The 22,958-nt window shown below is 42.3% G+C and overlaps 1 protein-coding gene across 1 annotated transcript; it reads right to left on the minus strand.

The window, feature by feature from the left end:
* Positions 1–788: 788 nt before the first annotated feature.
* Positions 789–21,406, minus strand: tdrd12 (tudor domain containing 12). The gene is made up of 36 exons (XM_073471363.1): positions 21,076–21,406; positions 18,254–18,409; positions 17,993–18,129; positions 17,683–17,802; positions 17,432–17,487; positions 17,170–17,255; positions 16,665–16,842; positions 15,853–15,917; positions 15,653–15,768; positions 15,508–15,573; positions 15,341–15,392; positions 14,987–15,066; positions 14,213–14,281; positions 14,034–14,099; positions 13,840–13,900; positions 12,815–12,922; positions 10,436–10,621; positions 10,092–10,245; positions 9,810–9,937; positions 9,120–9,311; positions 8,680–8,808; positions 8,062–8,179; positions 7,816–7,955; positions 7,452–7,681; positions 7,124–7,205; positions 6,814–6,995; positions 5,977–6,184; positions 5,231–5,323; positions 4,929–5,101; positions 4,446–4,739; positions 4,173–4,240; positions 3,806–3,884; positions 3,501–3,614; positions 1,402–1,555; positions 1,198–1,258; positions 789–1,091 (listed from the first exon to the last, which is right to left on the minus strand). The coding sequence occupies exons 1-36, from the start codon at positions 21,097–21,099 to the stop codon at positions 1,018–1,020; spliced, it is 4,299 nt and encodes a 1,432-aa protein (XP_073327464.1). The 5' UTR covers positions 21,100–21,406; the 3' UTR covers positions 789–1,017.
* Between the last annotated feature and the right edge of the window lie 1,552 nt (positions 21,407–22,958).

Consider the following 22,958-nt stretch of genomic DNA (forward strand, 5'->3'; position numbering starts at 1 on the left):
ATCAATACATTTGATATTTTTTATATCAATGTTATCAGCAGGTTTCTCACTTGTGTCATATTCAATGTGTGTATTTACCAGTAATCAATCTATAGTTACTGGTCACCTGACAGATCAATGATTGACAAACTATCACAAATTTATAAAATACTTAACGTTTCGGATTCAACCATGTAAAAAAGTAAAATTAACTCCACATTGAACCACTGCAGCATTATAAAGCTACGTACACATGAATGTATCGGTAATAAGTCAACATTGTGAATGCAGTACTTATACTTGAACAGAAGTACTTTTGACACTCCAGCATTTATAAATAATAACAATAATGATAAACAGAATAAATGTGAAAAACAAAGTAGAGCTTTCACCAACAGTGAAATTTACATTAATCGAACAAAAAAAACGACTTATTTTTTTGGATTTACAAAGTAACATGAAGGAAACGATCCCAGAACAAGTAAAGAAGATTCACACTCGATGTGCGTTAAAGCTGGTAAACTTAAACACATGAAAACACTCATCTAAGCCATCAGACTGTTATTTAAGTCATTTTGTTTCACAATTTAGTCTTAAAAAAATCAAACGTGAGCCTGTGAGACTTCACCTACAGTGGATTACAAAGTATTCGGCCTTTGCCCGGGTGAGAATTACCATTATTCTCTACTTAAACATATCTAACTAACTGGAGGGGAGCTGCAGGCGTTTAAACTCTGTGTGGGAGTGTCCTTACAGAGTCGTTAAGGACACGTGCGAGCTCTGAGCTTCAGAGTCGTTCGGGCGGTGGCCTTCGTGTGGTTTGCTAGGATCAGGTGAGCCCAGGTGTGAGTGGTTGTTCAGCTGTCTGGGGAGAGAACTCAGGATTGTAGGTGGGTGATCAGCCTCCAACTGTCCTCCAGTTAGTCAGAAATGAAGGAGCCTCTTGGATGAGGACTGAAACGTCTTCAAGAAACTGAAACAAGTCCAGGTGCCTACGATGTGGCCCTGAAATCAACATCCTGTCCTGGAGAGTGATCTCTAGTCGCTCTCACTGCCGCTCTCTGCGTTCACATAGCAGTTATTCTCTCCTGTGTCCTCCACAAAGCACAGACCTGAAGACCAAACAACAAAAACAACAGACGACAGATCAATGAAGCGCGACAGCAGGTATCAAAGACGATATATCACATCGTCTTCAAGCATCTCTGTGGTTCGTACCATTTGGGATTCTGTCTTCATCCTCTTCAAAGTGGTTCATGTCGTAACTCACAAAAATATTCTGTGTCAAGAAATGAAAAGAAATTCATCTGTTGTTTTTTCCTCAATTTGAACTTCGTTATTTAAAAAAGTCAATTACTGTTTAGTTTCCCTGAGGATAAACATTAATTTCTGCTGCGGACTGAACAAAATGACCTCCGGTACCTTGTTCCTGAGGAGTCGTTCCCAGTATCCCTGCTGCAGTTTGACCAGTTTGAGAACTGGCTCGTTGGACTTCATTTCCCAGCAGCAGCGGTCAGCAGCGACGTTGGCTTGAAGCTCCAGGTCGGCTCTGTAGATTTGTCCGTTCACTCTGCCACTGAACACAATCAACACAATCTCATCACCGTTTGTTTGCACTCAGAGGGATCAAGTTTAGTTTTCGTTCCCTTATAATGAGACTTTATATCTACAGACGGAGCCGGTCCCCGTCCACAGACTCCGCCATGTTTCTACAGAAGCCCAGAACGGACAAACCCAACACTGGCTCTGGAGTGGGCCTCTCAGCGGCCACCATAGAGGACGATGAGGTTAAGTACAGATGTGTTGCAACTTGAAGATGTATTAGACCAAGTATGAAGGCAGCAATCGTCACTAGAACAAATCTCCCAGCTGAAGCTTCATCACAAAGGGGTTTTTATTATTGGTAAAACTAACATAACTTACTTTTCAATGGAGGTCATCTTGTAAAATAACAAATTACTTTAAAAAAAAAGTGTTTTTAAATTAAGAGTAGTGTGGTTTAGAGTTACATAACATGCTGGCTTCAACTAACAATGACTTCAGTGAAAAGTGCAGATCAGAGTTTCAGGTGATGTCTTCAACTGTCCAACCGGCAGCGTCAGTTTACGATAAACTGACTCACGTTTAAGAAGCTGAACAGTGAATCTTTGCAATATACACCACTTTAACAGTTAATTATAGAAATTGTGTCTTTTCAGCACTAAAATAAAGACTCAAGTGTTCCTGACAACACAGCAGACCAAATGCACACTGTCCTAAAACATTGTCTGTATAAAACCCAAAATTAGCAGCAAGTCAGACCTGTAATGAACCTCTGTTGAGATTATTGGAGCCTCTGAGTTGTTAAAGCACCTTGCATATTTGTAATTTTCACACAGAAAGCTTAGAGTTATTGTTCTTGTATTTTACAACTGGACATTACAGTTTTATTTCCTACCAACTACTAAAGCACCAACAGTCATCCCGACAATACTGCCATAATATCAATATCCAGGTATTTGGTCAAAGACATTGTGATATTTGATTTTGTCGCCTACTCCTAGCATTTATAAAGAGGGATATTTAAAAAATCAACATATATTGTGTACTGCGATAGAGTTTCAACATATCACAATACTATTTTCAGGCCATATTATCCAGCCCTGATTGCTCCCGGACCAGCAATCTGACCAAAAACTGGTCTTTTTTCTCATCTTTGAAATGCCCAGTACTTCAACACATTATTGCATTAAAGATCTTTTCTGGCACAAGCTTCTCATCCACCATGTTGCCCATTGTAACTCGTGCTGCATTGTTTATAACAGGTCACCCAAGGACGAGTCACATAAGTAATTCATCCAATCAGCATCAGCCATCTAGTTGACTACATCGCTTGGATCTGCTGGTCCATGACGTTGTGTGAAGTTTGGAAATACAAGTAATAGTAATGTTAATGGAAAGAAGATTGTGGTTCGATCACAAACTTAAATCGTCCGATTGCGCGACCCCACGCTGATTCTTGACCAAATGGCATGACGACAACCAACTGTTGGAAAATAATCATCATCATCACAGTAAATATTGATTGTAAAACATTTTATTAAAGGCTAAAGTAGCTGAGAAGCTTATGCCAAACACAGGTCCAAACTGAAGTCACAGAGGTGTGTAGATGCTGTCGGGTTTCACTGCATCAGAGCAACAGCAGTAAAAGAAATCAGACACTTTTTTCCTAATGAACCGTTTCAATCTCTGTCTGTACGAACATCTTGCAACACATGATGTCACAGATTCATTTGATTAGATCTTTAGCTGTGAAACAACAACAGAAACAACATTACAGAATAACTTAATGTGATGGACTTTGTAGATGAAGTCTCCTACATACAACCTGAACAACATCTGACGTGTTACCAGCCAGTCAGAACTGGCTAAACATGTACCCGCTCCCACCGGTGTAAAGTGCTCTGGATAAAAAGCTCCACTGAATGGTGGATGTGATGTGAAGTAAGTGAGCGATCATTGGTGGTCTGCTCCTGACGGACCTGTAAACGACTCTGTCAGGGTAGAAATCACAGCGCTGGCTCTCCGGGTTCATCAGCTTCACCCTTATGATCACAGAGTCGGACGTCTGGTGCCAGCGGAGCTGAGGGTGGAAACTGACAAACAACCAGAGGAGAAACATTCACAGTTTAGTTATAAAAACTCATCTACACTTCAAATTAAAAGGTTTGTTGTGTCTCATCGACTGCAGATAAAAAAATAAAGATAAAAAAAAGGTTAAATTAACTTTTTTTCTCACAATGTGTTAACGAGTTTTCTAGTAATATCCAGATAAGCTCTCCTGTACCTTTTTTGGGAGATTTCGCAGTCCGTCTCAGTGCTGATGAGCTGCTGGTGGTCGCTTTGATCATCACCTGCAGGCACACCTGAACACACACACACACGGTTTACTGTGTGTTAGCAGTGGAGACAGATCATGATTACTCACCATGATATTTGTCTCAGGCAACAAAATTCTTAGCCCTACATTTTTTACTTTTCTTTATTAACTCATATATAATATTTTATCAGCCTCTTTATTTCTCTAATCCAGTTTTAGGAATAAACCTAAAAGATCTCAAGTTTAATCTTAAGTTGCCTGAAAGTGTCACAATAACATAAAGTGTCTATAATTCTTGAAGTTGGATGAGGATAAAACTTTATTTAACTTTTACCATTTTCACAGGGGCTCAGAGCAGCAGCCTGGCTGGTCGGGGGGCAAACTTCTCCTCTGTCTCCGTTCCTGGGAACCAAAATCACAAAGCTTCTGTTCAGCTCCCCATTTACACCAACAACCTGAAGCTAGAGACATTAATTAAGATAATAGTTCTACCTCCTGATATTTTATAACATTTGTGACTAAATTGGTTTGAAGATTGTTTTCTGTGACTGAACTGTCTGCTGTGATGCTGTTTATATGTAATTAGTTCCTCAGTAAACACACCAACCTCATCATCAGCTCAGCTGACTTCAGATCAGCAGTGTGGCTGTTTCTCTGTGTAGCAGCTGCCGGGTCGGCCGGCAGGGATTTCTCATCACACACTGGAACCAGGTGGTGTTCAGCTGCAGGTGGTACTGGGACCAGGGACTGGATCACCGAAGATGCTGGACTAAGTGGCTCACATGGTTCGAGTTGAGGAGGGACATCAAGCTGACTGACCTCGGCTGCTCTGAAGGCTTCAGCCAGAACTTCCTCCTCAGCCTTGATCCGGACCTCAAGAGACCCTGGACCATCCTCCAACCTACAAAACCATTAAATGCTGCTTCAATCATCATAGTTTCCACCAAGAGGTCCGGTTCAGTTCAGTTCAATTCTTTTTACATTTCCATTCGCAAAAGTTGAGGATGGTTCCAAAAGAACCGTTCCAGAAACCTGCCAAGCTCTAACGACCTCAGTTAAACTACCTTAGTCTTATACTGAAAGTACTTACCCAGAAAGGTGACCCGCCTCCTTACTGCTGCCGGTCTTGCTCTCCTGGCAGAACGCCCTCAGCAGGTCCAGATGCTCCGGGTTGCTGACTGCCATCCCAGTGTTCAGGATCTCTGACTGCACGTTGTATTCGTTGATCACAGTTTTCATACCTGGCACCTGCGTCACACGGACCTAAAAAAACAAAACAGTCCAGAAAACTGTAAAGCTGGACAGTGTACACATAAACTGTGTCGGATACTTTGTTTGTCCAACAGTCACCCACTGACTGGATGAGGAGATGATCAGCAGGTAAAAACCTACCATGGGGTCAACAAAAACAGTGTTTCCCAGACTGAAAACGGCTCTGGCTCGGTGCTGCAGACCTCGGATCTTCTGGCTGATCGCTCTGGTGACCTGTGAGCCAAAAAAAGATCAATCACATGATGACCACACAACTGCTTGTTTTACACAGGACTGAACTTTCTGTTAAAGTCCAGGACAGTGGAGGCCCTGAATCTGATCAGTAACACCTGCAGATTTAATGTTGGGTGTCTGTAAATGTAATCAATTTAAGGGCCTGTGTCCACATAAGTATTTCTTCCACCACTGAAGTAAAATGCATCAGTATTTCTTGTCATTTCTTAAATACATTTTGTGCTCCTGGAACCACTGGTGGCCAGGCATCGTTTCCCTCTGACATCTTTTCTGTCGGAGCTTTGTTTACTTTCTTCTGACACTCCAGAAAAAAGAAACCCAAAGCTAAACTTATCGACCAGCAATGGGAAAAGAAATCAATTGCCCAATTTTTAGTGGGTTATCCACATTTAAACAATCTGTTTTTATGTGCTAATTTCAGTGTGAAATGGTATAAAGAGCCAGAGTGAGCTCTGCCAGCTGATGTAAAGCACAGCTCTTCATATATCTTGTGTAACACCTGTAGTTTTATTTAGCTCAGACTGGAAAAAACTGTAGAAAGGATCAATTGAGGTTGCCGAGTAAATGAAAAGAAAATCAGTCACAGGAAAAGTGGTAATTTTAAGGGCAAAGCGAGAAGGTGAGCAGGAAACCTTGGGGTGCCAGTTGGTCTCGGCGTCGGCGGGTTTGACCCTGCAGACGATGATCTCCACGGCCTGGCCGGGCAGAGAGTGAAACTGCTCCGGGAGCTGAAGGATCTGATGGGATTTCACCTCCTCCTCCTTTCCAACGTCAATAAACCGAACGAAGACGCTGAAAAACAGCCGGTCACCTCTGTCTGGAACAGACAGCATCTTCACCCTGCCGCAGGGAGCACATACTTGCATTACATGCATTTTTCTGTGGTGCTCTTATCCAGACAGAAACAAGTTTCAGTTTACTTAGAGAAATAAAAATTAAACTCATTTGAAGCAAACGGCAGCCTGCTAACCAAACAGGAACCTCATTTAGCAGACACTAACGGTGCGTTCCAGACAGCGTTGGAGGGTTGAATTTCCTAGTTTCCTTCAACTTCCGATCTCAAAGCTTTCCAGGTCCAAGATGACAAACATCAACAAAAATATTGGCTGACCGCAACAAAATGACGTCTCTTTTGCAAATGTACACACAAGCCACATCTGCCACACGCAGCCATTGTTGTGTGACGTCAGACAACGGCCCCCTCGTGAGGTCGAGTAAATGTGGCCCGATTTTACAGATACAAAATCTGACTTCAGCGGCGTTTCATTGTACTTTTTCTAGTCAGAGGTCGGAAATTTTCAAGTTCCGAGTTGTCTGGAACGCAGCATAAAATACGAGTTCCTTGGCTGTTCTGCTTCGCTGACAGAGGATATCGTGACACAAACAACATTTGAGCTTTTGGTGTCATGACTGAAATGTGTTTCAAGCCCACAAAGCTCCCATCAATGTATAGTTAGGTTGTGTCGTACCTGTGGAAGAGCTCATCCTCCTGCACGGCATATAAGCCTCCCTCCAGCAACTCCTTGGCTCCAGGTTTCTTTTCGGCATAATAAGAAGTCATCTCAGACGCCATGCTCTGGAAACCGCCGTCCTCCTTCCGGACAATCCGACCGTAGAACACTGACGCCGTCTTAATGTGGAGAGGCACAACCTGGAAGCATCGGACACAATGCAGGTCCAAATTTACCGCAGTGTAGCATCAGATGACACAACCAGTCGTTTCATTAAAAACATTTCGCAATACAAAAAATGTAGAGACACAGATTTGACCGCCCTCACTTCTATGACTCCCGTGGCAGGAAGCACAGACTGATCCAGGTGGGAAATGAATGTGTGACGGTCGGGACACACACTGCTGTCTCTGCAAAACGAAACACACAGAATCGCATAACACGGCTCATTGTCTCATTAAAAAACTGCAATAGGGATTGTTTTCCCCAACCTGAGCCAGACCTGGGACTTTTAAAGGAATAGTCTTTTGAAAATTCTTTTTGTAAACTTACATCGTTAGTTAAGCGATTAGCCGGCTAATCGTTTCAGCTCTAGACTGTTCAAATCTGCCGGATCCTCCCCTCAGTTTATCATGACTTGAAGTGTAAAAGCTGACCTGCACACTCCAAAGCTCTTCAGGTAGTTGCAGAGAGGCATGTTGGTCTTCTGGTCCTCCCGGACGAAATGGACGCTCTGGGCGAAGGACAGCAGCTCGGGGGGCAGCGGGGCGTTGGTTCGCACCAGGTAACGCAGAACCCCGACTACATGACGGGCGTTCCTCTCAGAGATCAGCAGCATAGACCGGGTGACTGGAGGACATTTCTCCGTTTGATTTTGGGAGGGAACCTTGGAGAAGAAACCACAGAAATCATCCGGGCATCTTTTAGCTGTTGATGCTGAAACTGTAGTTCTGTTAATGCATTCATCATTCACACAGAAATATATGATTTAACGCATCATAATCATCTGTTTCGTCTTACTCGTCCTGAGAGGTTTCTGAAGTTGTCAGCCATGCAGAAGAGTCTGCTGCCGAATACTTTTGGAGAAGTGGGGAAGTCGTAGTGGACGACACAAGTCGCATCTCTGATTCCCAGACACTTCAGACACTCGTTGGTGGTCACTGGGGGTCAAAAGTCAAACACAACCAAAGTGAAAAAGACAGGATTGTTCATGTTCAGGGAAGAAACTCAAATGTCTTTCTTGTGGATGATGTTCTCCGTGTTTACCCAGAATAATATGAGTGCCGGGGCCGATGACTTTCCTCCACTGCTGGATGACAAAGTCAAACTGGTGAGTTAACCCCTCGTGGGTCTTGAGGCAGAGTGCTATTCGGTTGCTCACAGCCTGAAGATTAGAAAAGAAGCTGGTAAACATCAAGAAAATCTCCCCCGTGGTTTTTCTTTCTACAGTCAGATGTCATCAGTCATCTAATCTCACCTGTTCTAATCCAATCTGTAGACGCATGAGGACTCAGTGGTAATGATGGACGAGTTTTGGTTGCTGCATTGCTTTCTGGCATTTTCAGACTACAATGATCTAATTTTTCATTTCTGCCTCCACGTTACAACAAGTACATTGTGTTTCTTCATTTGTCAGTATTATAATACTACTTCCGCTCAGGAGGTCACAAAAACTATGGAACAGATTTCCACCAAACTTGGATAGAGGAAGTCTCGGCCCAGAAAAGACCTGATAAGATCCAGATAAAAGGGACAAATCCAGGAATGTTTTTCTGACTTTTTAATTTTTCTGCACCTACGTTAATTCATAATGCACTGATCTTGAGGCACTGTTGGGCCTTTGCTGTGGTAAGTCACTTCTAGTTACAGATGTAGTGTACTCACCTTGAACACATCCTCCACCTCCTGAGCAGAGTTGGCAACGATCAGAGTCTTCTGGCCGACAGCGGGGTTAAAATCCAACGCACCCAACAGAACTGAGATCTTACTGCTCTCCAGAGTCATGAGGATGATCTGTGAGAGGAACCATCATCATCAGAACATACAGCTGAGCTTTAGTCGACACGACAACTAATGACAGCGGCTTCACTGCACATTTTAAATGCACAGTGGGTGTAGAGAGTTATTATTTAACTTTTTAGCGTAATTCACAATTATTTTGACATTAAAATATCATCTTGGTTAATCTAAAGGGACTAAATTATTTGACTGCACTTTTTTGCATCTTATTTGTACAAATCTTACATTTTGTAGACCAAAACAGTTACCAGTGCACCATAGCAACAGCATAAAGACAAATCTATGGATGATTCATTGAGACTGACCTGCTGGACGTTACCATAGAGAGCAGCTTCCTCAAGGACAGTCGTGACAATGCAGGGGTACGGCATGTGATTGGCTAACAAACTCTCCATGTGACTGGTCCATCTTTTGGCCACGGCGACCAGCTGCTGAGAACAGGATCCCTTCTCCACACTTGCAGTAACCTTCTGGAAATGCTGCAGGATGGTCGCCATCTATCAGGAGGACATTCATGTTTGCAGCTGGGGTTGGTATGATTGGAGAAACCAGCAAGGGTAAGATACATTCAACCAAAACAATCCACCCTTCAGGACTCCCTCAAGAGTCACTCCTCCAAAAACATATGAACGTGAACTGCCTGACAACACTGACGCCAACTACCCTGTAGCTCTCACTGGCCAGCTGGGAGATGTGTTAGTGAATAGGTTGCTATTCAACAAGCTTCCTCAGCTTTTTTAGTCAAATTGATATTCAAATAAACAACTCATTTAGTGCCACAATCACATAAACACACACAATAGCCTTCATGAACTGCCCGGCAGTTACTGCTCTTTGCTCTGGGTGTGTGCTTTGTGCCAACGTTACTGTGAAGGCCAGGGAACAAATTTGTTCCTGCAGCAGTGGCTCCATTCTTTGGCCCAGGGGCTGTGTGCTTTGTGCTACTCAGTTAGCTGCTGAATGACATGGAGTGTGAATGAGGAACGGGCCGTCACCTGATCTGGAGCGAGACTGAAGAGCTGGTCGGCCTCGTCCAGAACCAGGTGGCACAGACGCAGGAACAGGAAGCAGTGGGAGGACAGCAGACGGACTAAACTGAAGGGAGTGGTCACTAACAGTAGGCCTGGTACAAAATGAAAACAAAACATTTAGAAAGTTATATGACTAACTATTTTGGGATAATCTAACTTAAAAAATAAATACATGCATTTGGAGATTTCCTACAATAACCTAAAAAATGTGGAGTGATTAGCTGAGCAGATTGAGATTGTGCTCACAGTGTTTGGGGATCCTGACAGCCTTGGGCTCGTCTTTTCCGATGCCCAGCAGCACGATGACAGGGTGGAGGCTTTGGATGACCCTCATCTCCTCCAGCAGGTCATACACTGCCTGGACCTTCTCCCAGCCAGGACACAGCAGCACCGCTATGGGCTGGACACAAACATCATGAATGAACCGCACTATCCTCTGAAAACAAGTCGTATAATAACTGACTGGGAGCACAATCAATGAATGGTGCCGGTGAAGAAAGATTTAGTGTAATGATGTTTAATGTAAGAACCAGATGTGAAGCCTTTCATCCGATATAATACATGACCTCCCGTCCGGTGATGATACGCACCCCTGTGCTGGAGGTGAGGGAGGTGTAGATGGAGTAGAGCAGGATGTGGGTTAAGAGCGGCACGAGGTAGCTAAGCGGCTGGTCAGCGTTGTGGGAGATGATGACGGTGTTGCATCCTCGAGCGACGGCTGGCCAGCTGTAACAGTCAGCTGGAGACAGAGTGTAGTACTGCTTCCTCCGCAGCACCTGGAGACAGAGCGGTCGCCATGTGAAACTCAGGTGAAGTTTAAACATGCAGCTCAACAACATCTTCCCCTGATACATATAATAACAGCTCCAGTGTATTTCACCTGCCTGGCCTATGTCCCACGCCATCACCAGCTTTTGTGACAGTTGCTGTTCATCAACAGATGGATCAGCAGCCCACTCAGCATCTTAATTCAGTCTCCACAGCTGCCAGGACTGACACACTGCCAGAAGTCAACCAAGTTTACCTCTGATACCTGGTGACTGGTACCTGGAACTAGGGGTCGACCGATATGGCTTTTTCAGGGTTGATACCGATGATTAGAAATCAATGAAAAACGATATTTGGGACTGCGACCGCCATTCATTTGCAGTCAAAATGAATCTTTGTGTCACAATTTTTTTATTTTCATTTATTTGATACATTAAGTTACTAGTTACTTTGCAGCTTGAGATTCTTGGCACCATCTTTAGGTCCAGTGTCAGGTGTTATAATACATCTACATTCTTACCATCCTCGTGTTTGTCAGCAGCCACTACAGAGTAGAGAGGCACCGAATGATTGGCCACCAGCTAAAGTCAGCAGGTTATTACTATGATCGGTCATGAACAGTGACCGACCCATGAGCGTCAGATATATCTGATTTTGTGCCGGTCACACACTTACCATCCACCGACCCCCCAACAAAACCACCAGCCTGAACTGAAATAAACCAAATATTTTGCGCACTTGTTTTATTTCAGGTAAGTGTGCGTCTTTGCTGTCATTTATAGTCGTGCTTTCTAACGTCCACACAGACATGCAGCAGAGCAGAGACGTTTGTTTTTGTATAGATCTGCTGCACCTGTAGTCTGAGGATATAACACCGACTCTGTTGTCTGAACCAGGGCGGCCAACATTTCATCCCGCTCACATGTGAACTGCAGCTCATCACAGCCAGATTCCTTCTGTTCCACAGTAAGAGTCCCGGATTTACCAGTATACAAGGCGTAAATGCTTAAACTTAAATTAACTTTCACAAACAGCCCACTTTATTATTTATTTTAAGATTTGCAGTTTTTGAGAAAATGTTATTTAATAGTCAATGTTTTATTATGAATACACAATTGAATTTTCTGTATGTGCTGTCAATTATAATAGAAAGAAAATCAGAATCGGCTGAGAAATTAAAAATTAAAAAAAATAAAATAAGTGCATCTTTACTTCAGAGTCAAACGAATGGTATTTGTGTCTTTGTTGCCAAATTGTGTTAAATGTTTCAGGTCGGGTCTTGGATGACTGAATACTTGTATCTTGATATCAACATGCTAATTATGTCTATTGAAGTCCCTGTGTTGAATTTTTGCATGCTGAAAGCAACGCGTCATAAACTGATGCTCTGTTTCATTTTTCTACAACTTCCACCATCAAAATAATTTGAAAGATTATGTAATTAGATTTAAAAATAAAATCTACACATAACGGTTGATCCGTCATCGTCCAGGCTTCATTAATGGAGAGTCCTTGAATCGTTAAAGGCTGCATCACACAAACGAAGAACACAATGTCTGACTTGCTCACAGTGAACAGAGGACATAATTCAGAATATGGACAAAATATGTGACTCTTGATGGAAACGCTGTTTTAATAATGGTGTAATTTGTTGTGACAGCAAAGATTTGAACAACCAACATTATTACAGATATGAACTAAAACAGGTCGGATTAAATTCACCTAAAGTATGAAAGAAACTGGGAAGACTTACATTGAGGAACATTTTACAAAATAAAATATGGCTCAAGTTAGAAAACCAAAAGTCAAAGTCTGTCTAATTAAATCTCAATCAACTCAATCTAAACTGTATGAACTCTGTGCTGCAACACATTTTCCATGTATGCTCATACATAAAGAAAACTATTATAATAAATGATGTACGGGTAAATTAAATATATCAGCCTCTTTGTACCCTGTTAACATTATCTTGGATTAAAAGAGGCTACAGAACTGTCTTAATTATTGATTGATGTCTTTCCCTTTCCAGACTTTAGTAAAAGCTATTTTTAAACTTCAAAACTGGAACCCTGAATTAAAGTAACTTTTACTTAACTAAGTGGGTTTATTGTTGCACTTAATGTCTCAGTCTTGAACAACCCGTTTCTCTCTTATTTTAGATTTTCCACATCGAAATAGCCTCAAACAAAACTCTTGTTTACCCAGCGGAGAGCATCGGTGATGGGGGCATCATCCAGGCTGGTGCAGGGCTCCACTGGGATGGCAGAGTGCACCAGAATCCCACTTCTCCTGGGATCACTGGAGACAACCTGAGGATGGTCAGGAGGCACGACAATCAATGACAAACGACGCAGGCTGAGGTAAATCCAACAAAAACTAGAGCAATACAAAAACTCAACTGAGAACAAACGGTCAAGCACAGGGAACACAGGCAGGAATACAAACACAAACAACGCAGATAAACTGACAATTTAAAAAAGGGACTAAATACAACGGCTCCACATTAAGGCTCGTCCGTTTGTCCAGGAAAAGTGGATTTTGTTGTAGGGCAGATAAAAGGGAAACTTACTTATCCCACCGGACAAGTTAAAAGTCATCGTTAAGTGCCACTGATTACTCGGCTTTTTAGTTACATGAATACCGCCGTGACACGAAAGCATTTTTTGTAATACGTCCAAAATCACAGGGAGAATGATTGATTGACCAAGATCCATCCAGAGAGCCTGCTCACACTGAATCAGTAGCACTGACACAAAAATACATTTTGAGATTAGCTACGCTACGAACACAGCGAACTGAAGAGAGCGAGCAAGCCAAGTCTGATGCTGCCTAAACACTACAGCTGCAAGATATGATTAAAAAAAGAGATCATAATGCGAATATATCCGTAGATATTACGATTGCACTATGATTCTTGATTAGGGGGAATGATCATTTCTGCATCACAATATTTATTTTCACCAAAAAAAACACTGTTACAATCATAATGATCTGACATTTGTTGGAGTCTGTGCCAAACAAACATGTCCCAGTAGGACAGACCATTGGTTCTTAAACTTTGTGCCATGGGCGCTTCATAAAGTTAATGTTGGGCCCAGAAATACAAAGGAGGCTAATCATGAACAGGTGAATCACAGAGGCGGAGGAGAAACTAACTAAACTAAAACCCAAAACCTTGGCAAAAACATTTTGTTTGTGAAGTTCAGACTGAAATGACGGAACGTACCACATCGTCCGCAGCGTGTGGCTTGGGGTTCAGAGGCTCCGGGTTCAACCAGTCCAAAAAGCTGCATCAGACAAAACAATGAGAATAAAAAAACGCACTTTTAGTCAATTTCTAACTTTCAGGCTGTGACGCGTGGCAACCTGACAAGCCATCAGATGTTCATTGCCATCAACAGACACTCCTGTCCAGCTCACCGTAAACAGACCAGCTCCTCTTTACTCCTGCACATCTTCTCCGACTCTGCTGATCTACATGAACCGCTGAAAAATAAACAGACGATCAGCTCAGACTGTATCTTATCTTGACTGGATTACACCTGGACTATAATGTAGTCATGCTGTAAGATATAGGGTCAATATCTGTTTCATTGTACCTTGTATCGTCATCAGTCGGATATTCAACCTGACTGCCGTCACCAAGCCATTCAGTTCCACTTTTTCCACTAATAAAATACAAATCAAGCCAAAGAGTAAAGTTACTACAGCTGGAAGTTTCAGTCAAATAACATTCAAGGAACAGTTTAGTCAAAAATGAGTCATGTATTCCTCCCCCCATGCTGATTGAAAGTCAGGTGAGGTTCAGCCTCGACTCAAAGGGGAGGTGGACTGATTTTAACATTACCTGTGATGGTCAGCGATTTGTAGCCCCACCACAGTAATAATCACAGTCACCTTCTGTTTTCAGTGAGCTCACTGATCCTCCTGTAATTTAAATCTCATCCAGACGGAAGTCCTTTTTGTCAAGATAGATTTTAAAGAGCCTCTTGTTAATTATTTTATATTTTTCCTTGTTAACACCTCAGTGTGAAATCTTTGTGTGAAAATGGAAGAAGTGTCGTGTTGTCACTGGATTACTTTGATACTGAATAAAACTTAAAAACTTGATTGCAGCATCTCTCTCTGTGGTTTATTTGATGGATATTTGAGATAATGTGTCTCATATGTGTGTTAAGATTTGAGTTATGACTCGGAAGCAGTTGGATTTTTGACTCATTCATTTCAAATGCTGTAATTTCACAAGGCTTAAAATGGCGAAGTAAAGGAGCACAATGATGATGTAATTCTCCACCTCCCCCAGTAATTTTAATCCTGTCTGAACGGGTCTTCAGTAAATAAACCGGACTGTTGAAGGTGTGATGGAGGCGTACACTTCCTGTCCCATGCAGGTGCTGGAGGCATCAGCTGTCTCTTCGGGTTGAATGTATTTTAGCTCTTCTTGCTGACTGACCTGGAAAGAAAAAGACAAACCGAACCGTCTTGATTCATCTTTTAATTCCTGACTGGACTGTGCAGGTGAAATACAGAAACCAGCTACCACATCTGTGAGCACTCCAGTCACAGTGAACGAGTTTAGACCCCCCTCAGTAAAAATCTATAGCCTTGTGAGTGCCATGAATTAGTAATGCGTCTTTCAAAATGTGCTGAAAACTGTATCAGAGCTTCAGTTCTGAAAAGCTGGTGCTCTCCTTGAGAAACACTTCCTGTGGTGTGCGTGTACTCACATTGGGAGACGCCTGCTGGTTGCTGCTGTCCGGATTCAGAAACTTGAGGAACCTGTGGGGAAGTGCTCCGTCAGCATTTGTCAATCACATAAAGAAAGACATGAAACCTGCTGTGGGTTTCAGCCAATCACATGAGAGGCGCTGTGTGCGATCAGGTCAAGTCTCACCTGAACAGACTGAAGTTTTTGGTCAGAGCTGCAGCCAGAGACGAGTCTGTGTCCTCTGATGAGTCGCTGAACATGAGAGCAGGTCAGTTAACTTTCATTAAACTTTGACATATCTCAGCCATAATCGACAACAAACTGTGCTCACCTCTCTGCAGCCGCAGTATCCGAGCCCCTCTTTGATTGGCTGCCTGGAGACGGTCGTTCATCTGTGACCTCTGACCTGCTGCCTTCCTCAGAGGTCTTCTGCTCATGTTGTTGCCTCTAAAGCAGCAGAGAGTTCAGAGGTGAGTATGGGTGGACACTTAGTGCAGAACAGACAGTAACACAGTGAGCAGAGCTGCTGACCTGGGTTGTAAAGGGAGCCGTCAGCCAATCACCTGCTCCGGCTGCAGCCAAACCTTGTGACATCACTGAGGGTCAAACCAGATTAGAGTCGGTGTGAATGTGAAACAGATTCACGACACTATGTCACTTCTTACTGGAACTAAAACAACCATCAGTTCAGACTTCATCACACCTCCTTCCTACACAGTGCAAGCACCACGAAGGCAACAGAAAGCAGCCAAGACAAAGACAATGAGGATCTTTGTTTGCCTCTCAGGAATAAATCAGAAGTGTAGAAATATTTTGGATTTTAGAGAAGAGACGGGACAACAGACAAACTGGGCGTCTCTCTCATCAGTCTGCCAACTTGTTGCTCTCGTTACAACAATATTAGCTGCTCTGTTTCAACAATGTTTGGATGAGAAAACGTGCATTCAGGCTGAAATTCAACTACGATGTTCTGTCTTTTTTCTTTCTTAGCCAAAAGCAGGAAATAAAGGGGTGGCAGCTTAATCCGTAACGGATTATGTTTAAAGGGCAGACAAAATCGTCTCATATCCATCCCGTGAATTAAAATCAGATCAGAACTGTGTTGTGGCAGACTTTGTGATATCAGCAAATATTGAATCATTGTCCAAAGAATAAATACAATAACATATCATGATAAAACTTATGATTGTGCTGCAGGTAGCCCAAAATGTATACACACAATTAAGGACCTGACTGCACATATGCACGAGTCTACATGCAGACAACCAATGTAGCGTAAACTACTGCTGTCCGCCATGATATCTGTGACTGCCATGAACAGGAAGTGACGTCTGTGTGTTTACCAGGAGGTGGTTGGGTTTGTGCTGCCAGCTTGTTTGAGGTCGTGCAGACAGTCTGAGTTAAGATGTTGGAGGAAAGCATGACAGGAAATTGGTCCACCTCATCCAGCCCGCCGCCATCAGCTGACTCTCTGATGTAAAGTGCAAACTTCTTGGCCACCAGATCGTCGTTCACACAGATCTGAAAAATCAACAAAAACCTGCCCATTAGTTTCTCCATGTGTAAAAAAAAAACAAAAAAAAAAACTCTGATAACAAGTTGCACAAGGAAATGTAAACTAAAACAGACAATACACAAAAACTGTCCAACGAAAGCAAGAAACAAGAGACGACTGATGAAAGCTGGATGTTGTCAACAATAAAGATAAAAATGATTAAGAGGAGAAAAGTATCAGACCTTATTCATCATCTTTTCTGTTTTTATGTCTGTGTAAAGCTCTGTGTTGAAACTAAATGTTTGAAGCTCTTCGTGTCTTGTTAAATCCAACAGTGTGGAGTCAAAGTTCACCTTGATGCTGCGTACAGTCAGGTAGAGCTCAATGGAGGTGGAGTCCGACACTGATTCAAGCAACACGGCCTCCGTCCGAGTCGACACTGATGGAAGGAAGCAATCTTTCAAGTGAATCCACAAGACTGAAAATATGTTTTAACATCAACGCAGAACCATTCAGAACGCATCAAATGTTGCTTATAAGATGTAAAATATAATGAAAAATAAAACAAAACAAACAAACTGTAGTCTTGGTTCATCTATCTGCCGTGTTGCTCACCTTGCAGCAGGTTGTGCAGGTAGAGTGTAGCAGAGCTGTCCCACTGACTGGACGGACTGCGAAGGAAAAGAAGAAAATCTTCACAACACAAGAGATAAAGTAGAAGAAGATGTGTGTGCTTCAGAGATCCTTCACTACTTCAGATTGAGTAGGGTTTTATTTTTACACTTTTATGGGCTGGATACCCTCAGTGCACATTGTACTTCACAAAACCACCGATAGTTCGATGGCAAGCGGTGAGCTCTTCTTACATGAGCTTTGCCTTCTCCTCAAGGACATCGACTTGCAGGGTCATGGGTTTGATTCCTGCCAGGTGGAACCTCCTCACCCAGAAAGGCAGCTGGAGGAAATTCTGAACAGCGACTCGGATCCTTGTCAGAACCAGAGGGGAGCACACAAGTTAAAAAACAAACAGCACAGATACGCGTTCACAAACACACACACTCAGGTCTGCAGACTGTTTCACATGAGCTTGGTTTTATTGCCTTCAGGCCTAAAATGGCAAAGTCTAAAATGGTATAGGTCCAGTGATGAGGAAGACTGATACTGTTCTGGTCTTACCGGTCTGAGGGGACGACAAGCCGTTCTCCATGGTCCACCAGGAGGCAATGAACCTGACAGCACACCGATTCCATAATGACCGACTCCACCACAGCCCGACACCACCACTTCATCGCTGACCAGTACACCACACACACCTGAGAGGAAATACAGTAACGCACACATCCAATCCGCCTTCAGCGCCATCAACGTGACACTAAAAAGGTTTCCCCGAGCTGGGTCAGGTGTGTAAAAACAGAGTCACTCCAGGTGTTTCATCACCTCTCCCTCCTGTAACGATGTAGGCTGCAGCTCCCGCAGGTCCCGAGTGACGTCGTGGTAGAAGAGGTTCATCTGATTCAGAAGATTGTCGTACTGTTTTGTGGTCTCTGTGTCACCGCAGACAACCCGACCCCAGAGGCAGGACGGGTCCTCAACCTGCAAAGGCCAGAAGAAAGAGGAACTGGGTCCAACAGTACAGATTTATACTTCATTTATGCACTCACTACTTGGTCGGGGCTCCTTTTGTATTGTTAGGTACTGATTTCTTCTCTCCCAACAGGACTAGTAACTGGTTTGCCGATCACGGTATTTCTGTGCTCGACTGGCAAACCAACTCGCCTGACCTGAACATGTTGTCAAGAAGATTAGAGACACCAGACCAACAATACAGACGAGCTGAAGGCCGCTGTCAAAGCCCAACCAAGTAGTGAGTACATAAATAAACATACTTTTCAGAGGGTCAACATTTCTCTATTATACATTTTTTTGATTGACCTTCAAATCAAATCAAATCAATCTTTATTTATATGGCACTTTTCATGCAGTTTTGCAGCACAAAGTGCCTCACAGAGGATAAAAACAAACAAACAGAGCAAGACAACATCATAAAAACCCCAAGCCTCCCACACCCATAAACATACACACAAATACACAGTTACATACACACTCACGTACATACATAGACATACTGACATACATACACCCCCACACACACAAACATACACACACCCACAGACATACACTAGTTATTGCTAAGGAGACATGGCTCGGCACAAAGATCAGAGGTGAGGAACAGCTACCTTTGGGGGCCGTGCACACCGAGAGGAATCAAGGTCCATGACTGCAGGGGCGCCACCAAAAGGACCGCCCCAGCCCAGGTAGACAGGAGGCTCCACACCAAGGCGTAAAGCTCTCCCGCCACTCCGGCCAGGGCCGTCCTCGGGACAGCACCCCCAACGGTGGACCAGAAGCAACTCCCGGTGTGGTAGGCCCCCAGGAGGAAACACTGGAGAATCGAGGGGCTAAAACAGTAAAATAAGATAAAAGGTATAGAAGCTAAAACTGAGGGAATAGAACAATATAATGTATAAAATAGACCATAAATAACGACTAAAACATTGAAATAAAACATTGAGATAAAACAAGTAAGTAATAAAACAGGATTGGCTTAACTAAGAATTAATATAAAATAGAATAATAATAATAAATAAATAAATAAATAAATAAATAAATAATAAAAAATGCCGGTAATTAGAAAGAGTTAAATGAGCTCAATTAAATGCCTGATTAAAAAGATGGGTCTTGAGCCTCTTTTTAAAAACATCAACATTCTCTGCGGCCCTGAGGTTCTCCGGGAGGCTGTTCCACAATCGGGGGCCATAATAACTGAATGCCGCCTCCCCGTGTGTTCTAGTTCTAACTTGTGGTATCGTTAAAAGGCCAGCACCGGAGGACCTCAGGGTCCGCGAGGGTTGATAGGGTAAAAGTAATGCAGATAGATAAGAAGACCCAAGACCGTTAAGACACTTAAAAACAAGTAAAAGAACCTTAAAATTAATCCTGAAGCGCACAGGGAGCCAATGCAGCGATTTTAAAACAGGCGTAATATGCTCCCGCCCTCTGGTCTTCGTCAGCACTCGTGCAGCTGAGTTTTGTAATAATTGTAAGTTATGCAAACTCTTTTTGGGAAGACCAGAGAGCAGGGCATTACAATAATCTAAACGACAAGAGATAAAAGCATGCATCAGCACCTCCGTGCTGGCCTGGGAGAGAAACGGGCGGACTCTGGCTATATTTTTAAGATGGTAAAAACCTATCTTTGTTATGTTTTTGATGTGTGGAATAAAAGTGAGGTCAGAGTCAAAAATCACGCCCAGATTTTTTACTGATTTTGAGGGTTTAAAATCCTGTAGCTTTGGTAAAAGTTTCTCTCTCTGGCCTTCAGGACCAATGACTAAAACCTCTGTTTTGTCCTGGTTGAGCTGTAGGAAGTTTGCTGCCATCCATGACCTAATGTCTAAAATACAGTTAAAAAGGGCATCAATTGGCCCTGTGTCATCAGGAGACGCGGCAATGTACAGTTGTGTATCATCAGCATAACTATGGAAATTGATGCCATGCCTCCTGATGACGTCCCCAAGGGGAAGCATGTAAAGATTAAAAAGAGTTGGACCTAAAATTGACCCTTGGGGACCTTATGTAATATTCTAATATTTCTTGATACTGGATTTTTGATTTTAAGTCGTAATCATCTAAATTAAAAACAAAAAAGGTTTTAAATATTTCTCTTTGTGTACTGGATCTAGAATATATATTAAAGTTTCACTTTTTGAATTAAATTACGGGGGAAAAAAATGACCTTTTCGATAATTTTTTTATTTTCTGAGATGCACCTGTAATCTCTGTTGATGCTCCACCTTTTGTATTACTAATTTAACAGCCACTGGTTCAAATTGCAGGTTGCAAGTGTCTTCGACTAATTTAGAGATTATATTGAAACTGTTTTTAATTTTAATTGCAATTAAAACTTTCTCATCTGATACATCCAGACTTGGACTGACTGATGCTTTAATTAGGACACAGTTGTTGGGTTTGTTGGGACTTACAGTAAACATCTACTTCCAAATTAATGTTATATAACAGTTTTAAGATAAAAACATGAACATCACCGCCTCCACAAACCGCCTGATATCCATCTTTAATCACAAACGTGTCTTAATTACCATTCAGCATCAGTCACATGTTCGTTAATTAGCATCACCTTCCCAACCTTTAGCTAACTTCACTGATTAGTTTAGCTACTCGATGAAAAGCTCACTTACCTTCAAAATTGATATTTTCAGCATTGTCCGCACACAGACGTCTTAAAAACAACGAACACTGCAAGAAAATACAGCAAGTGAACGCGTTTTGCGCCAAACGCCGAATAATCAGACGCTTCAGACCGATTAGCGCCTGTCAGCTAGCTAGCTAGCTAGCTAACGTTAGCTCACCAGCGGCGACGTCACAGCCGTTCACTAAAGCCTCAAACTGAACACGTACCTCGCGGGATGAAGCGGAATTTGTCAGGTGTTCATGTATGTGTCGTTGTGTATTTGTCCTGTTTGGTTTCCATCGAGTTTCACACGGGAAACGTCGCTGCCCTCGAGCTGTTGCGCGGGCGCAGCAGGTGACTCGTGGAAAAGACCGGAAAATCAGACCTACGTCATTCTGATCGTGACCGCTAGTGGTCGCCATGGAGACGCCGCCTAGCTTCAGCTTCACGTCACCTCCGAGGAAAGTGTTGTTTTAATCTTTATTCTCTTCTTCAAAGTTATGTATCTAATAACCTGCTCCGTTTATATGAGGGTGACAGACACTTATATATATATATATATATAACTGTAAAGGTAATGAGCTCTCTGTCATTTCCGGTTTAAACTACGCCATTAAACCGCCTCAGGGCAGACTCAAGCTAAAGCTAAAGCTAATGCTAATGCTAAAGCTAATGCTAGGTTACCAGGTGAATGTCTCAATGTTTGGCCCCGTGTAACTGAGCTAATGTTTGCTTTTCGTCTGAAATACATATAAACTTTACCCATCTTAGTGGCTCTATGATGCTAATGTCAACATGTTAATATGGTCACCGTAACAATGCTAACATGCTAAACTAGGTTCACCATCAGAATTTAGCATGTTAGCAAGCTGACGTTTGCTAATTGGCAATGGATACACAGTAAAGCTAATGCTAACAGGAACCCCGCTAGTTTTGCAGGTATTTAAACTAAAGTGTTATTAAAGAAATTAAGCTGATAATGGCGCTATATGAAAAGCTAAGGGATCACCAAGCTAACCTTAAAACATATAATAAACATTTAAAAATAAAAATGCAATTCAAAGTGCTTTACCAGTGATTGAAAAAGAAAAAAACACTGGATATTAAGAAAACAAAAGCGGGTTTCAAAACTAATGCAGCGGATTGCAATGAAATAAATAGTTAAAATAATTAAAGATCAAAATAAAAGATAAAAACAAGCAATACAAATAAAGATGAAACAAAATATTGCATGAATGATAAATCAGAATAAGTGTAAACATTAAAAACCATGGTTATGCATACTATTAAACTGTAAATGGTGCAACACTGTCCCCCAGAGAGGGGAGAGTTCACATCCTGAGTTTTAGTTAAAAGTTAATAAAGTAAAGATATATATCGCTTAAAGTAACTGCAGACCTTTTCTTTAGGCTGTTTAATCAAGATGAAGTTCTTTCCCAAACAGAACCATAAAAAGTTCATTAATGCTGTAGATACGTTCATAATGAGCCGTGTGGATTTGACAGACGTGGTGTGTGCTTCCTTTCATATTCAACACATTTTAAGCTGTCAGGAAGCGTTCCCCCTGCTACATTGGACAAATCTACTGGCTAGCTGGCCTGAAAATCACAGGACATACCTGTTGTGATGACATCAGGGAGCAGTTTGAATTTGACGTGATCAGCACGAACTTCCCTGGAAATGTATTGAAGAAATAACCATCTATTTATGAACTGCTTGTTGGAAAACGCCACATATTACTATTAAATACTAGTAAATATTTTCATACACATTTTGAAGTAATTATCGTAGTAATGTGGGTGTTATCTTTGCGTTTAGTTGAGTTTTTTATTAGATGTATGAGGTGGTGTGACTGTGGGGGATGTGTGTTCCCTCTGATCCTCCAGGGGG

This window comes from Pagrus major, chromosome 8 (genome assembly GCF_040436345.1).
Source record: "Pagrus major chromosome 8, Pma_NU_1.0".
Classification (NCBI taxonomy): domain Eukaryota; kingdom Metazoa; phylum Chordata; class Actinopteri; order Spariformes; family Sparidae; genus Pagrus; species Pagrus major.